The following is an 18,320-nucleotide window of genomic DNA, read 5'->3' as shown; positions in this document are numbered from 1 at the left end:
CTACAGGCCAGGCATACCTGAGAATCAGTCATCCTTTCCATAATACACACAAACATGCACACACACACACACTAAACCCATCAGAAAGAAAGCGTCCCTCAGCAAGACCGCGACCCTTGCATTCCACTTCATTCTGTGGGCCGCAGCCAACCAGCCAACCAGACGAAACACAGGCTCTGCTCAAACTGGCCAATTACAGCTCATTCTGATGTGGAGTCTGAGCCATGCATGAGGCACCACTCAATAACCTCCCTCCACAGACTGACTGTGTGGAGAGATCTATGCCAGCAATATCTGCTAAAGTTGAGTAGAGAGAGAGAATTACATTAAGAGTGAGAGCTAGTTAAGCTTTTTATGATATTATGTCTTTTTAGGATATTATCTGTCTTTCTTCTTTTTGAATTATTTATTGTCTAACACTAAGTGTTCTATGTTGAATAGGCTAATAGTTTGTTCTGTGACGATAGCACTGTCTGCAGAAAGGATTCATATCCTCAGCCAACCAGCAGTGCTACTATATTCAATACAGTACAGAGGCCTGTACCCTGACCACAAATATGTATCCAACCTGCTTCTCAATCTCATATAGCCTAATGTCAACAGATTGGGGATAAGCACAGTAAACTCATTAACAGGCCAATAGTTGGCCATTTAACATTTTCCATTAGGCTCTGTGGATGCATTTAGACACATTATTGGCTTACTCCTGCTGTTGGTGGCGGATAGGGTAGAGTATAACCGGATCCACAATGCATTGGTGGGCAATTAGGCTGATTGGAGTTAATCATCTCTCCAGATGGTTACTGACCCTCCATAATGGGATGATAAAGAGAAACGTCTGTCCTATCACCTCTGACCAGAATATATAACCAGGTCATGTGGTCAGGAAAACCTGGCCTTAAATATGAGAGCAAATCCCGTCTGTTTCCTCATGATGATCTATTGTAGTAAGCCTAGTCAGAGCCTTGTATTGAGATATAATAGGCCTGTAGGGGTCTGGGACTAGTGATCTCCAGTGTCAGTCAGTTCCACTGATTATCACCAGTAATAACATGGTCACAGCAGCTGTAGTGATCAATAATCACCATGAGAGCCATAACTTCTGGAATGTTCTGGTCTGACTACTGTGTCAATGTATTGCTTTCGAATTGCAGCACTAGTGCAAGAAGCCTAGTACAGGGATAGGAGAGCGTGACCGGCTAGCGTCATGTGTGTGGCAGGCTAGCGTAGCGCTTAAACATTACACCCCTGGCTATGGGCTTTCAGGCTGCATGGTGGTGGTTGATGATCATTCCAGCAGGAATCAATAGTCTCCCATGGAGATCCTTCATCCTCTCTCTTCCCATCCTTAGCAGCTCTGACTCACCTCCCACTGTCACAGCTAATGAAAACAGACAGCTACAGAGATAGCTCTCGCTCTCAAAATTCATTGGTAGCACTGGTGCTCCCATGTCAGAACGTCTTCAGAAAGTTGCAAGAAATACAAAATCACTGAGGCATTCCTTAATAATCTTTACATGTGGGGTCTGGAATGAACAAATCTGTGATCACTTTTTTTCACTAGGGTACTCCGAAACAACTGTAGGCTAGAGCGAAGCCTAATCATTACAATTATTTTCTGGCTGATTTTTTTTCACTAACAGTTCTCAAAATTTTCTCAATATGATTGGTAATCAAAGCAGTGCATATGTTATATGGGGAGAAAATGAACTGCTGTAGATAGGCTATTAGCATGTAATGACTCTGAGATGAGAAGCTCAACATTACTATCGACAGTTGCAATATGCAGAAATCGCTCCGCCATTTCCTGGTTGCAAAAATTTGAATAGTTAGCCTAATTTCAGTTTATGTGACAAAACAAGCCTGTAGGCCTGTACCATCAAAACCGCTGTGAAATATATTTTCCAGAACCAAAAATATTGTATTTTCAGCTGTTTGAAGCTGGTGTACAAAACCGAAACTAAAAGACGCAAAACCGAAACTTAAGGACGGGAAGCATAGAAATAGCTCACATAGAACAGATATTGCAGCATAAAAAAAATAAGATCATGCCACTTCAGACCTGACAACTGTTCCAAGGCACCTCATTACCAATAGAAACAGTCCCATCCTGCAGGCTTCTTGTAACTTCAAAGAAGCCTCTAAAACATGCACGTGTCATATCACCGTCTCCTCTAGTCAGTTCCCACCGCCTTTATTTCCCAGTTTTTCCCTCTCTCCTAGTACAATCGACAAAAAACTAAATCGACACCGACCATACCGATCACTTATCGCAGGCATTTTGCTGATATCGTTCATTACGATAAGTAGCCTATACTAGAGAAATGTGAAGTTTGAAATTAAATATGTTTGCTAATATGGGTGATTGTTAATGGGACAATTGATGGCTACAACCATCAAACTAGTAGTAGTAGTAATTTAAAGCAGTGGTTCGCGCGAAGGGTCGGCTTAAATCATGTTAAAATAAAATATATATATGTTTAGTAACTCAGTCCAAACATTTCTATACAAAACCCAACAATAAATCCTTGCGTCCCTATTTGTGTTCTTAGTTTCGGACTGTTGGCAGTAGGTGCACTTGATTCAGCAGCCCTGGCGCCAGGAAGGCAAAGTGTATCTATTTTTAACCATTTTAAGTGACTAAAGGTAGAAATCCGCCAACCCGGCAGGCTCAGAGAGCAAGTCAACTGCACTTATAGGCCTATCGCTGGCAAATCAGATAGCTCAGATCCAGTGGCGTGTATTCATGGATGCCAAGTGAAGCCAGGCTTCCCCAAAAAATGGACAAAAATATATAAAATACAAAAAATGTATCCTTCGTTTCATATTTTTCCTTCAATTCGCAAGAGGCTGAAAGTATCTCACAGGAGAAAGCCTCAGAGCGAGTGAAACAGCGCCTCTCTGTCTCTGTATGTGTAGGCCATCTATCTGATGCTGTCTGGTCCAAATGAGTATCACACTGTTGCCGCCCATAGCATTGAATGCAAGGGAAGCCAGCAAGAATTTGGCCTCCCTTGACAAAAAAAAAGTATAAAACATTTGCCAATCAGTGTTGAGCTAAACTGAGTGAGCTCAACTGTGAATGGTCTGGCGCACCAAAAAAAAAAAGTGTCAAGGGAAGCCAGCTTAGATTTTGGCGTCACTCCTATCAAATCCCAATGAGAGCATACGTCATTGACAGTAAAACTTGAATTGTTGCATCTCGTTGTGTTGTTGTCCTCCGGTGGCTAGCTAGCCAAGTACAGTGAGGGAAAAAAGTATTTGATCCCCTGCTGATTTTGTACATTTTACATTTACATTTTAGTCATTTAGCAGACGCTCTTATCCAGAGCGACTTACATGAGCAATTAGGGTTAAGTGCCTTGCTCAAGGGCACATCGACAGATTTTTCACCTAGTAGGCTCGGGGATTAGAACCAGCGATCTTTCGGTTACTGGCACAACGCTCTTAACCACTAAGCTACCTGCCGCCCAGGTACGTTTGCCTACGTTTGCCTACTGTTTGCCTACTGACAAAGAAATGATCAGTCTATAATTTTAATGGTAGGTTTATTTGAACAGTGAGAGACAGAATAACAACAAATCCAGAAAAACGCATGTCAAAAATTGTATAAATGGATTTGCATTTTAATGAGGGAAATAAGTATTTGACCCATCTGCAAAACATGACTTAGTACTTGGTGGCAAAACCCTTGTTGGCAATCACAGAGGTCAGACGTTTCTTGTAGTTGGCCACCAGGTTTGCACACATCTCAGGAGGGATTTTGTCCCACTCCTCTTTGCTGATCTTCTCCAAGTCATTAAGGTTTCGAGGCTGACGTTTGGCAACTCAAACCTTCAGCTCCCTCCACAGATTTTCTATGGGATTAAGGTCTGGAGACTGGCTAGGCCACTCCAGGACCTTAATGTGCTTCTTCTTGAGCCACTCCTGTGTTGCCTTGGCCGTGTGTTTTGGGTCATTGTCATGCTGGAATACCCATCCACGACCCATTTCAATGCCCTAGCTGAGGGAAGGAGGTTCTCACCCAAGATTTGACGGTACATGGCCCCGTCCATCGTCCCTTTGATGTGGTGAAGTTGTCCTGTCCCCTTAGCAGAAAAACACCCCCAAAGCATAATGTTTCCACCTCCATGTTTGACGGTGGGGATGGTGTTCTTGGGGTCATAGGCAGCATTCCTCCTCCTCCAAACACGGCGAGTTGAGTTGATGCCAAAGAGATCCATTTTGTTCTCATCTGACCACAACACTTTCACCCAGTTCTCCTCTGAATCATTCAGATGTTCACTGGCAAACTTCAGACGGGCATGTATATGTGCTTTCTTGAGCAGGGGGACCTTGCGGGCGCTGCAGGATTTCAGTCCTTCACAGCGTAGTGTGTTACCAATTGTTTTCTTGGTGACTATGGTCTCAGCTGCCTTGAGATCATTGACAAGATCCTCCCGTGTAGTTTTGGGCTGATTCCTCACCATTCTCATGATCATTGCAACTCCACAAGGTGAGATCTTGCATGGAGCCCCAGGCCGAGGGAGATTGACAGTTCTTTTGTGTTTCTTCCATTTGCGAATAATCGCACCAACTGTTGTCACCTTCTCATCAAGCTGCTTGGCGATGGTCTTGTAGCCCATTCCAGCCTTGTGTAGGTCTACAATCTTGTCCCTGACATCCTTGGAGAGCTCTTTGGTCTTGGCCAAGGTGGAGAGTTTGGAATCTGATTGATTGATTGCTTCTGTGGACAGGTGTCATTTATACAGATAACAAACTGAGATTAGGAGCACTCCCTTTAAGAGTGTGCTCCTAATCTCAGCTCGTTACCTGTATAAAAGACACCTGGGAGCCAGAAATCTTTCTGATTGAGAGGGGGTCAAACACTTATTTCCCTCATTAAAATGCAAATCAATTTATAACATTTTTGACATGCGTTTTTCTGGATTTTGTTGTTGTTATTCTGTCAAATAGAAGAAACACAAAATAACTGTCAATCTCCCTCGTCCTGGGGCTCCATGCAAGATCTCACCTTGTGGAGTTGCAATGATCTAAAGCTAAAATTGGCCCTTTCCTAAATTAGCCATGGATGGAGATAGGGATTTGAACTTGTGGTTTTACATCATTCTCTGTACTGGCCAATGATTATAATGGCAATTCTGATCCAACCATTAATTCATACATTGTTGTGCCCCTGGCCTGAGAGGATGGAAGTTCAATATATAGCTAGATGTAGAAGGCTAATGTTAACTAACTAACCTTGCCCATGCATGGACGTTAGGCTAGCGAGCAAGCATTTTAGCCAGGTAGCCTAGGACAACAAAAAATAAAAGCATGTACTGTATGACAGAGTTATAGACCGTTTCATCAACATGAAATATAGGAGGATGGCATTGGCTTTTCTCTACAAGCAGGGTGAGTGAACATGTTTTTCTACTTACACGAACGCGGACACATTTAGCTTACGTTGATTGGACTAAAGAGTTTTTGGTATCTTTTAGTTGTCACTGTATTAGACTAAGCAGAGGTGATTTGATGGTGTTGAAATGTTAAAGTTGAAATGGTGCTGGAATAGAGGAGGCAGCTCCTGTTTTCTTTGTGACTTGCGGTAACTCTCCGTGGTTCTAAATCAATAGTTGTTTAGTGGTCCGAAAATGTTGGAAACATTAACTTGCTTGACCATGCTGTAGGTCATGTAACTGTCTGTTACTGTACATGTAATATGCTTTGTGGACTTCACTGGACAGGTTGCTATCCGGTTATGTGATGAAACAAAGGTGTGGTTGAATTTATTCTGCCACTATGTCTTCTTATTGTCTCAGCCTTTAGGCCTATAAATCACGTTCGCAAGGGATATTAATTAACAGGTTATAGAGCAAACAAACGCAATTATCACAACACATAGGTTGTAATATGGCTTCCCCAGTGATATTACCCACACACCGCTACTGCTCAGATCACCTTGTCTGCACAGTTCCCTCGAGCCATAGACTGTAAAAAGAAGCCTCGAAAGCACAGCAAAGCTGATACTGTGAGATTTCAAAACCATGACTAGAGAGACTCAACGAATACAGCAAAGAGCTGCTGTTTTTATGAGTAAGTTCATGTTTAAGTTGTTATTCAGCACTGTCAACACTTTGTTCAACACTTTTAAGCCATTTTATGCGTGTTCTCCCTACTTCCACTCATGCTACAACCAGCACTGCAGCTGCAATGAATGATTAGGCCTATAGCAAAGTGTTCCGATAAGCTTGCGTTGTTATTATTAGCGGCTTGGGTCTTTTGTCATATCAAGGAATATTTCACTTTCTCTGGTCACAGGAGTAACATGAATTGGTGCATGAGGCAGAAATAATGTAGTGCGACTTAAGTTTCGCCATCAGCTAGGTGGCTGTGTCCCCTTTTCTCAGCGGAGGGAGTGAGAGAGGGACGGTGTGTCGGGTTAGGCAGCCTCACCGCTGCTTAGACCTCCCCTCAGACTGACCATCAGATGCAGGACATCAGTCAGCCTCACCGCTGCTTAGACCTCCCCTCAGACTGACCATCAGATGCAGGACATCAGTCAGCCTCACCGCTGCTTAGACCTCCCCTCAGACTGACCATCAGATGCAGGACATCAGTCAGCCTCACCGCTGCTTAGACCTCCCCTCAGACTGACCATCAGATGCAGGCCATCAGTCAGCCTCACCGCTGCTTAGACCTCCCCTCAGACTGACCATCAGATGCAGGCCATCAGTCAGCCTCACCGCTGCTTCGACCTCCCCTCAGACTGACCATCAGATGCAGGCCATCAGTCAGCCTCACCGCTGCTTCGACCTCCCCTCAGACTGACCATCAGATGCAGGCCATCAGTCAGCCTCACCGCTGCTTAGACCTCCCCTCAGACTGACCATCAGATGCAGGCCATTAGTCAGCCTCACCGCTGCATAGACCTCCCCTCAGTCCAGTTAAAAAAGAGCAAATTATGCTCCCAATTAATACAACAAATGATCTATTGGTTGAATGCATTCAGTTGTGCAACTGAAATATAATTTTGAAATGGTCTGAGAAGAACCACATTGGCAGGGCAATTCAAGCACAGCCAATTTGCAGTGATAATGTATTGGGCCTATAGTTTTACTGCACAAACCGCATTGCTACAGAACTGTTTTTAATTGGTTAATGTTGCATAGGCTTATATTTTTTAAGTCATGTTTAAAAACAAATCTGAGCGGTAGATCTCGGCTTGCATTTTGACTCAGAAAGTGATACTTAGAAAAGGTTGGTGACCACAGTCTTAGACAGCTATTTATAACTTGTCAGAAATGTCCAGATCAACTAGCCCATGCCTGCTAACGTTTTTTAGATTTACACATTAGACACGGCAAAAAGTATAGAATTGCCAGAAAATTAGCTTTAAACCTGCAAAATGTTCTCTACACCAACAAGACAGCCTATAGGGAGGAGGTCAGAAACCTGGCCGTGTGGTGCCAGGACAACAACCTCTCCCTCAACGTGATCAAGACAAAGGAGATGATTGTGGACTACAGGAAAAAAGGACAGAGCACGCCCCCATTCTCATCGACGGGGCTGTAGTGGAGCAGGTTGAGAGCTTCAAGTTCCTTGGTGTCCACATCACCAACAAACTATCCTGGTCCAAACACACCAAGACAGTCGTGAAGAGGGCACGACAAAGCCTATTCCCCCTCAGGAGACTGAAAAGATTTGGCATGGGTCCCCAGATCCTCAAAATGTTCTACAGCTGCACCATGAACAGTGCTTATGCCCATATAAATAGATGTGGGCCGCGTGCAGGGGGGGTGCGGGATGTTTCCCAATGCTGGACGGGGGGCCTGAGTAAAGATTTTTGAGAAACCCTGGTTTAAAGGATCATTTTCAAAAACTGGTGTTATAAACATTTCGTTCCATTGATCGTTATCGCATTTTTGTTCATAACGCCCAGCTCTACTCTCTCCCCATATCACTCTCTCTCCATCCCTCTCTCTCCATCCCTCTCTCCCATCCCTCTCTCCCCATATCACTCTCTCTCCATCCCTCTCTCCCCCATATCACTCTCTCTCCATCCCTCTCTCTCCATCCCTCTCTCCCATCCCTCTCTCCCCATATCACTCTCTCTCCATCCCTCTCTCCCCATATCACTCTCTCTCCATCCCTCTCTCTCCATATCGGTCTCTCTCCATCCCCCTCTCTCCCCATATCCCTCTCTCCCCCCATATCCCTCTCTCCCCATATCCCATCTCTCTGCTCGATCACCCTCCCTTTCTTTCTTCCTAACGCTTTCCCATTCAACTTGTTCACCCTACAGCTCCACATTAACTACCTAATTAGAACCAGCTAACATAGGGGCAGACAGGACTTTTTCAAAGTGGCTGTAGTGAGACACCCACCCTATGTTAGACTGTCTACTCTACACTGTACACTATAGAAAATAACAGATCCCTTGAAATAAGCCCAGTCTTTGTGGAAAGTAAGAGCTGAAACATTGCTCATCCCAAGGACTTGGTGGCCTGCCTGGTCATTTGGAAGTGTGTGCAGTCTGTAGTTTACCCCATGACAGTCAGGCCCTCTCCTCTGGCATTCCTGTCTGCTAAGCAAAAAGCATCAGCTTCCTTATCGTTTGTGTTGTGTATGATTACAAGAGAAATGTGAAATATGCTGTGTCTTATGTTCACACAGGTTTACTTTCATTAACAAAGGTTTAAATAAATATCTGAAGTGCTATTGGGTATAAAACAAGAAACAAAATATCCCTTTCTCTTCATCAGGGTTATCAAATTAATAAATAGCTGAATTAGAGAATTTCTGCCAACAGCAGAAGTTTTTGGTCGGCCTACACAGGACAGTCTACAATGCAATGTTTAGGCTACTTGGAACATTACATTTCATCTTTGTTATTTACAAATAAGATCATGTGGTCCTCTGTAGCTCAGCTGCTAGAGCACGGCGCTTGTAACGCCAGGGTAGTGGGTTCGATCCCCGGGACCACCCATACACAAAAATGTATGCACGCATGACTGTCGCTTTGGATAAAAGCGTCTGCTAAATGGCATATTATTTATTATTATGTCATTTCCTGCGTACTCTATCTCTCAAATGACTATTCACATTGTCTAGCGTCTTGCTGAAAAAGTGGGAAACCCCCCAGCATGTTATGGGTTAATCCCAAATGTCATCCTACCATTCCTTTTATAGTGCACTACTTTTGACCAGAGAGCTCTAAAGGTCCTGGTCAAAAGTAGTGCACTATGTAGGGAATAAAGGTCGGTGCCATTTGGGATGGAGAATATAGGGCAAATATCGGTGTCTACCACGAACCTGCTGGTAGTTCTGATCCTGGGGGGTGAACGTGCTGTCGATGGGCTGGAAGTTCAGGTTGACATGAGGGAAATTGTGAAGCCAATATGTCCACCAAGGTGCCATATAATCCTCCCGTACTGAAGACATCCTGACCCTTGTTTAGTTATCCAAGATCTAGTATTCTTTAGTAAACCGACAGCTCAGTCCCGTCTTCTGTAACAAAGCAATAAGCTATTATGAAAAAGCATGCTGGATAATGGTAACTCGTTCACACGCACAGTAGACAAAATATGCAGGGAGGTCGTTAAAGGAAAACATCCCAAGATTATCCGTGAAAAAGACAAGTTTCAGCCACTGCCATACTACGAACTGCTGGTCCAGTCATTCATTTGAGCGATCCCTCCAGACAAGGGCCGTCACTACACGGGAGCGCGCAGGAATAAGGGACACTGGACACAAAGCGAGAGCGCGCAGAACCTGAAGGCAGGAACATGAATAGTAATGAAAAAAGTGTAATTGTAAAAAGTATGGCTTTGCACGTGAAAACGGACTCAAGTTTATGCAAAAAAAATCGCCGTGTAGGACAAATATAAAATAATTTTAATGAAATGTTCGCAAAAGCAATACATTTTATACATCGATGATAGCTAGGTAGCTCCCATTGCCTTTGCAACACCCCCATCTAGTGAAAATAAACTTACTTGCAGAAGCGGTCTGAAAAGGTGTAGAAGTTCACCAAAGCGCCATGGAAATAACTCAGAAAATGATCGTGGTGACACATTGCAGTTAAAGGATTTGGCCTGTCTTTTTCCCAGTCTGCAACCAGCTGCTTGACAACTTCCCGGTGTTGACAAGTAGGATCCATTGTTCAGTTCCGGCACTTACTATATCCAGAACCAGATAATATTCTAAATAACAAATGGCACCTTTTTCCTTATACAGTGTAGGGGATGTAGCTCAGTTGGTAGAGCATGGCGTTTGCAACGCCAGGGTTGTGGGTTTGATTCCCACGGGGGGGCAGTATGAAAAAACATATGTATGCACTCACTAACTGTAAGTCGCTCTGGAAAAGAGCGTCTGCTAAATGACTAAAATGTACTAACTTAAGACCCATACAACTCTGGTCAAATGTAGTTCACTATATAGTGATAATAGCGTGCCATTTGGGACGTAATCATTGATGTATCCAAGCACATCAGTGGTGAGGTGGTCTGTCTAGTTTGTAGTAGACAGTAGCCAACGCTCTGGTCATTCCAACAAATAAAGCAAAACACTAAATAACGTTTGAGCATGCGGTGCCAAAGGCGAATATCCTACGTTTCTGAACATGGTCTATAAAGTGGATGAGTCTCATGAGACCAATTCTGACTAGGCACTAGTCTGACATTGAGAACTTCAGTAGTTTACTCCTACATGTCTATGGTGTCATGGCACAGCCCTTAGGCCTGCTGGAGTTCATAGCCAATTTATCGGACAGATGTTCACAACACCTAACACAGGGCACAGACTTCAGTTAACTATGCCAAAGGAATTTAGCCTGCCCATCTTCACCTTTCAATTAGCATGTAGACATTCACTTTTCTTACCCTAACGATCAGATGATCGGTATAACAGTCTATCTACATCATTCTGGTCCTAAACCCATGAAATGCCAGTGTGGGTAAAGTAATACAGGACTGCATCAGTAACAATGGCAGGTTCTTCACAGTGTTCCTTCCAGGAGCGTAGTTGTATTTAAATGCACCATTCCATGAGGTAAGTGCGGCACTATAAGTGATTGAATAGGTGCAAACAATGTTTCCACTGTAGTAATCACCACCCCAAACAATTCAGATGTGCTTACATCATTTGAGTATTGGAACTGGGCCCATGTGTAGTAACTGCTATGACTACTCAACAGAACTTGCCAGATTTGTTTAGGGCCAGTTTCCCAGTCAATGAGTAAGGCTAGTCCTGACTAAGAGCATCCTCAATGGAGAATCTTCAACGACAGCACTCGTGTCACTCCAGTCTCCTTGTCACATCAACAGGTGTTCCAGGTAAGTCATGACAGCACCAGTGTGGGTGGGCCTTTCCTCTTCTGTTCTCTATTGCTCCTCAAGCAAGGGGGAGGCCGATGACATCACGACTTACAATCAAACCAACTCTGAACGTCCTACTCCTTAAAGTTTGCAGTTGTCTGAACACTTTAGTGCAAAACATTTTCTTTTTTTTTACCATTGTGTACTTTACTGTATTTTTTACTTGGGATATCACTTCAACAGGACACTTTTTAAAAATTATTCTTCTAAATCACTGGAGGACGTCTAAATCTGGGGACTAGGTTTAATGTCTGGGAAACCAGCCCTTAGAAATAATCCAGTCAAATCAGCAGACATTCGCTATTGCCTTCTTCCAATAAAGAGACAAGTATTTTGCAAATGAATATAGATAATTTACTGTAGTGGAGCAACATAACAGGCATGACAAAGACAAATGGTTCCTCTTTTTATTACAATTTACTGTACACGAAGAGTCCTCTACTTGAGCTCCTTCACAGCCAGACCTGAAAAGAGATGAGCTGGTTAGAAACTACATTACATGAGTCATGTTCATTCACAAAACATGCTTTGAGTGACCAAGTTACAAACTTGATAGATTGACATGATTACAAATGCTACTGGCGGCAGCTAGCCTAGTGAGAAGTCACTTGTTCAAATCCCCGAGCTGACTTGGTGAAAAATCTGTTGATGTGTCCTTGAGCAAGGCACTTAACCATAACTGCTCCTGTAAATTGCTCTGGATAAGAGCATCTGCTAAATTGACTAAAATGTACAGTTGGGGGTTCAGGAAAGAGTATAAATCTCTATTTAAAAAGGAACTGCAGCATTTTAGCAACATGAAAACGTATTAAAATCTGTTCATATACACCCACAGGAAGAACGACACTTAAAAACATTCTGACAAGCGACTACTTAATAATAATAAGCCATTTAGCAGACGCTTTTATCCAAAGCGACTTACAGTCATGTGTGCATACATTTTTACGTATGGGTGGTCCCGGGGATCGAACCCACTACTCTGGCGTTACAAACGCCATGCTCTACCAATTGAGCTACGGAGGACCACTACTTAAATATGGTCATGTTAATAAATTATTCAACTGTTTGGAAGTTACATATACTAAGGCATTTTTGAAAATTCTATAGCAATAGACTAGGAAAGCGGCCGTGTGTTTTGACAATTGATAGACACTGCAGTAAATAAAACCCAATAAAAACATCGGTCCAGAACCAGTCTACGCAGACCAGTGCGCCATAGTCATTCAGAGCTACAGTAGTCCTTTGACAGCTCTTTGGTCTTGGCCATAGTGGAGTTTGGAGTGTGACCGTTTGAGGTTGTGGATAGGTGTCTTTTATACTGATAACAAGTTCAAACAGGTGCCATTAATACAGGTAACGAGTGGAGGACAGAGGAGCCTCTTAAAGAAGAAGTTACAGGTCTGTGATAGCCAGAAATCTTGCTTGTTTGTAGGTGACCAAATACTTATTTTCCACCATAATTTGAAAATAAATTCATTAAAAATCCTACAATGTGATTTTCTGGATTTTTTCTTCTCAATTTGTCTTTCATAGTTGACGTGTACCTATGATGAAAATTACAGGCCTCTCATCTTTTTAAGTGGGAGAACTTGCACAATTGGTGGCTGACTAAATACTTTTTTCCCCACTGTACTTCCAGACAATTGAGAGAACACCTCACTGACCATTTTACTCACCCTAGCAGAGCTGGTTAGGCAGTTTACATGTTATCTAGAGCATTCGTGACTATTATTTTTTCCTACTTTGACTGACAACGGTCATATTCAGCAGATGTTGAGCATTCGTAAATTCATCAGTTATTCTGCACTAAATCGGAGTAGATAGCAAGAGTTAATTCGCAAACGCAAGAGATATACTGTTTAACAGTCGTTCAAGTTCATGCCAGCTAACCAAATGACACCTGCATCTCGCTGTGTATAGCCACCGAAAAACAATGAGGGAAAAGTTAGTCACTCAACCCCTCCTCCAATGCCATGACATCCTCCTAGCAGCTAGCTATGTAGCTAACATTAGGCTCGGTTTTTAGCTTGCTACATAAACAGATACGCTAGCCTATTAACCAAGTTATGACTGACTTGTGATTGTTGCCCTTGCTAGTTTGATTGTATTAATATTCCCAGTCTTAGTTAGATTTGTCATTTTTTTGTCCAGAATATTGAGTCTTGAAACAGTGCATCCCAAATGGAGGCAGCAAACAATGTACCAGGCTTGCTGTGACAACCTGATAGCAATACATTTTGGACTACCAAGAAATGTATTGGTGAATTATATTAATCATGCATTGAACTGCATCTACCTATTCTGCCAACAATTCCTTAATGTGCGTCACGGAATGACACTACTTTACTTGTTACTTTTATTTTAAATTATTTCATATTGTATTCTCTCTTAAAACTGCATTGTTGGTTAAGTAAGCATTTCACTGTAAGGTCTACACCTGTTGTATTCGGCGCATGCGACAAATACCATTTGAAAAGTTAGTTTTGTAGCATAAACTGTGAATTTTATAATTTTAAACTGATGATTGTCTGTTTGTTTCATATCTGCAAAGTAGTTAAAACGCTGTCAGTTCCACTTAAATCAGAGGCAATGGAAGCAGTGTTTTTGTAATCAGATTATTATTATTTTTAAATCAATTTTCTAGTTTTGCCCACCAATATTCCCAGACAGCTCAAAACACTTAGGCATATGAATTTATGTCCATGCACCGGTGGACCTCAATTTCTGATGAAGTTGAAACTAAGCATTTAGGTCTATCCTTAATCTAGCAAGCGTGCAAATGCACCACAAGCACCAAGAAACATGTAGTGTTTGGACAACTTGCATAGCAATAGATCAGATTGCTTCTTCACGTTCAATTTGTAACCACTCTGCACTGACAATACAACGACATCTTTATAGACTGAACATTGTCACCAGACTTCAGGATTAAAGGTCTTGAGAGATGGTCCTATAAAACAGATTTCAGACTCCTTGTGCCAACTACCAACCCAATACAACATGCCACATTCCATGTGATGAAAGTCGCGCATCTTACCAGGGGGCAGGGACTGCTTCAGCTTCTCGGCCTTCTCCTTGTCTGTGATGACGAGGGTGTACAGGTATCGGCTGCAACGCACCTTGAACTTGACATTGTCCTTGTTCTTCTTGATCTTTACAGCTGTGGGACAATAAACAATAAAGTAACCTAAACATTCAACACTGGATCGCAGTTGGGAGTTTCCAGACAAAATCCTATGTGGATACAGATATGATAGACATAAGCGTTAAACTCCACATACTGAGTGTACAGACTTGTGCACAATACTGAAGTCAATTGTCAGAAAAGGTGTCAGAAGAGCAGAGCTTGTGTGCAACAATGTAATACATACACTTGGCATCCTTCCTCCTTGCTGTAAGCAGGAAATCTTTTATTTCTTCAATTTTGCGTGGCTGAAATACAACAGTGAAATAATAAGTACAATGTTCTGCAACAACCACAGGGGTTAACTCAATGCAAATACCATAACTAACACGGCATGACATCATAGCCTCGTCGTCATCTAGCCAATAGAGAAGAATAACTACATAGCTAAATTAAAATAATATGAGGATTGTCAGTGGACCGGTGGAACTAAATATTCTGGTTATATCGAAACTTAGCACTAGGTCCATCCTTATTCTGGCAAGCGTGTAAATGCATCACAAGCACGAGACAGCCTGTAATGTTTGGACAACTTGCTAAGACATGCTGGCTAGCCAGGTTAACATGGCTAGCTATGTTAACGTTCACTAGTTAGTTCGTTAGAACCCATGACGACAGTCGGGGCTGCCTTTCACTGTAACTATCACCACTCGACTCGTTGACATTTCAGTTACTAACGAAACTACTACACTATCAGTTTAAGTTAGCTAGTAACTCGTGTACTGTCGGTAACCAACCTCGGCATTATTTAATACGCGACACCGGAATTGGCCTTTACTAGCTAACTAGTAGCCTAATCTGCTAGACAATGTTGGTGAACTAGTTACACAGGTAACAACCAGGCAAACAGACAACGACGTCTCAACGAAATATCTAACGCTACGCTTTTGAACAACAGTCGGCCATGAACAGCTAGCCATGTAATTAAAATGCAATGAAAACGGTCCTCACCATCTTGCCGTGTCAGTGGACTGAAGCCTGGAAGACGTTAGAAAGACGAGGGTCAGAATGCAGATAATTTCAGTAGAAAAAACAATGCAAAACTAATATTATGCTTATTATGTGGCTACATCTTTGTAAGATCTTTCTTTAATAATTTGGGGGGCATATTTTGCATTTATAAGAAGGATGGACAATGATTTTAAATGTCATATTGAATGTATGGGAAACATACAACTTACACAGCCTGCAAGAGAGGGGATGAAGAGGGCGGCACTTCCGCTGACGTAAGCTTTATAGGTCAAGCTACGGTGTACCATGGAGGACAAAAGTTTTCAAATCAAATTGTATTTGTCAAATGCGCCGAATACAACAGGTGTAAACATTACAGTTAAATGCATACTTACAAGCCCGTAACCAACAATGCAGTTAAAAAAAAATAAGTGTTAAGTAAAAAATTGATAAGTAAGAAGAAAAATAGAAAAATAACTAATAATTAAAGAGCAGCAGTAAAATAACAGTAGCGAGGCTATGTACAGGGGGTATCGGTACAGAGTCAATGTGCGTGGGCACCGGTTAGTCGAGGTAATTGGGGGTAGAAGCTATTAAGAAGCCTCTTGGACTTAGACTTGGCGCTCCGGGACCGCTTGCCGTGCGGTAGCAGAGAGAACAGTCTATGACTAGGGTGGCTGGAGTCTTTGGCAATTTTTAGGGCCTTGACACCGCCTGGTATAGAGGTCCTGGATGGCAGGAAGCTTGGCCCCAGTGATGTACTGGGCCGTACGCACTACCCTCTGTAGTGCCTTGCGGTCGGAGGCCGAGCAGTTGCCATACCAGGCAGTGATGCAACCAGTCAGGATGCTCTCGATGGTGCAGCTGTATAACTTTTTGAGGATCTGAGGATCCATGCCAAATCTTTTCAATCTCCTGAGGGGGAATAGGCTTTGTCGTGCCCTCTTCACGACTGTCTTGGTGTGTTTGGACCATGATCGTTTGTTGGTGATGTGGACACCAAGGAACTTGAAGCTCTCAATCTGCTCCACTACAGCCCCGTCGATGAGAATGGGGGCGTGCTCGGTCCTCCTTTTCCTGTAGTCCACAATACGAACAACTTTCTCTTCACTAATTTATCCTTACCTAAACATTTACTTTTTATTTTCCCAGAAACAATAACCAATTTGTAAACGAGATTCAAGCAATCTAAATAAACCCAAATTAATATTTTTCCTCCTCTAATACAGTAATGCAACTGATTATAAGCTAGTTTGCAAGGCAGGTAGAGCCTATAAAACACTGTAGGAGCCATCTACTTATGTGTTCATTTAATGTGTTCTGTATAGGATGTCTACCTAGATAAGGTTTCGTAGGTTTTGTACACTATAGGGGCATGGGGTCACACAGGGTTATAGGTCACTCACTGGTCACATGACACATGTGACCGGAAGTGTTTACAGAGACGGGAGAGGAAGCGAAATGTCCCACTCCCTCATTTTTTCTGTTTCAATGGAAGTCAATGAACAAAGTAGACCAGACCCAGCTGCTATCACATTGGTGTCTATGGGAGACACACCTCCTTAAAGGTCAAGTACTGTCAAAATCTTGTTTTTCATGAAATTGGATGATATTTGGATGAAACCAGATCAAAGTATGATAACCAAAGTATGAGAAATGACTGATGCTTCTGCATTGATTAAGTTTGATCCTAAGGTTTCCGGTCCCTTCCCCCATGTCAAACACTTGGATTCAGGAGGCGGGATTATTAAGTAGACAGGAACTGACCAAGAGTGAACTATGACGGGAGAAAATGGCGGAGAGTACACGACATGTACTCGGATGGGTGGGGTGTTTCGAAAGCTAGAAGATGGCGGAGGCGGATGTTTTGGTTGAAACTGATGACGTCGTGTGGAGACGAGCGTGAGAAGGAGAATACAGAAGTGAAGTGGTCCTGGAGTAAATCCAGGCCTAGTTCTGACTGTTCTTTAGTAGGAGTAAGGTTTTTGGATCGATCGAGATACCTGGGAGATCCGTTTGAAGTCTCGATGAAAATCATAGCTGCGTTAGATGAGGTGGCGTCAGTGAAAATATCAAGAAATGGGTTTATTTTGTTTTTTTGTGTGTCCAAGGAGCAGAAGGAGCGTGCTTTGCACCTGAAAAAGATATAGGGTTGGAATGTGTCGTGTGTGTGGATTTGCGAAGCAGGGCGCCTACCAAGGGGGTTATCTCTGGAGTGGCGCTAGAAGTGCAGAGGATCTAACTGAAGAAATAGAGGCAGGGGTTGGTGCACGCTGACTGACTCTTATGGTGGATGGAGTGGTTGGTGAACGCTGACTGACCCGTATGGTGGATGGAGTAGTTGGTGCCCGCTGACTGACCCGTATGGTGGATGGAGTAGTTGGTGCCCGCTGACTGACCCGTATGGTGGATGGAGTGATTGGTGCACGCTGACTGACCTGTATGGTGGATGGAGTAGTTGGTGCCCGCTGACTGACCCGTATGGTGGATGGAGTGATTGGTGCACGCTGACTGACCCGTATGGTGGATGGAGTGATTGGTGCACGCTGACTGACCCGTATGGTGGATGTAGTGGTTGGTGCCCGCTGACTGACCCGTATGGTGGATGGAGTGAGGAAGCCCACTCCATCCATTATTTTGTTATTTGAAGAAGAGTCTCTCCCTCGTACGTGTATTTGGGTTATATGAGATATCCTTGCAGTGTGATAAATGTAAACTATTTGGACATGTGTCAAGTGTATGTAGACGGGAGGAGTATTGTATGCCAGTTGAGGCCGAAATGCTTCAATTTTGGTGGTGAGCATGCTCCAGAATTCATGAAGTGC

At 43.0% G+C, this 18,320-nt stretch overlaps 2 protein-coding genes across 3 annotated transcripts in view; both read right to left on the bottom strand.

Moving 5' to 3' along the window:
• Positions 1-9,426, bottom strand: part of LOC311121350 (protein tweety homolog 2-like) — a gene marked incomplete at its 5' end in the record, with an annotated part of 99,808 nt that extends 90,382 nt beyond the window's left edge. Inside the window, one exon of the mRNA XM_084157950.1 lies at positions 9,298-9,426. Within this exon, the coding sequence (XP_084014076.1) occupies positions 9,298-9,426 (129 nt within the window). The remainder of the gene's footprint in view (positions 1-9,297) is intronic.
• Positions 9,427-11,753: 2,327 nt separating this feature from the next.
• LOC311144632 (large ribosomal subunit protein eL38) lies at positions 11,754-15,766 on the bottom strand. 2 transcript variants are annotated; one of them, XM_084180680.1, is made up of 5 exons: positions 15,726-15,766; positions 15,496-15,522; positions 14,732-14,792; positions 14,398-14,520; positions 11,754-11,824 (listed from the first exon to the last, which is right to left on the bottom strand). In XM_084180680.1, the coding sequence occupies exons 2-5, from the start codon at positions 15,496-15,498 to the stop codon at positions 11,799-11,801; spliced, it is 213 nt and encodes a 70-aa protein (XP_084036806.1). In that variant the 5' UTR covers positions 15,499-15,522; positions 15,726-15,766; the 3' UTR covers positions 11,754-11,798. The 2 variants fall into 2 exon arrangements, with proteins under 2 accessions (XP_084036806.1, XP_084036807.1); XM_084180681.1 differs by having other exon boundaries at positions 15,719-15,751.
• Positions 15,767-18,320: the final 2,554 nt, after the last annotated feature.

The sequence above is a fragment of the Coregonus lavaretus genome, assembly GCF_964263955.1.
Source record: "Coregonus lavaretus genome assembly, chromosome: 1".
Taxonomy (NCBI): domain Eukaryota; kingdom Metazoa; phylum Chordata; class Actinopteri; order Salmoniformes; family Salmonidae; genus Coregonus; species Coregonus lavaretus.
Note: the sequence above shows the minus strand (reverse complement) of the source record. Positions and strands in the feature narration are given on the sequence as shown.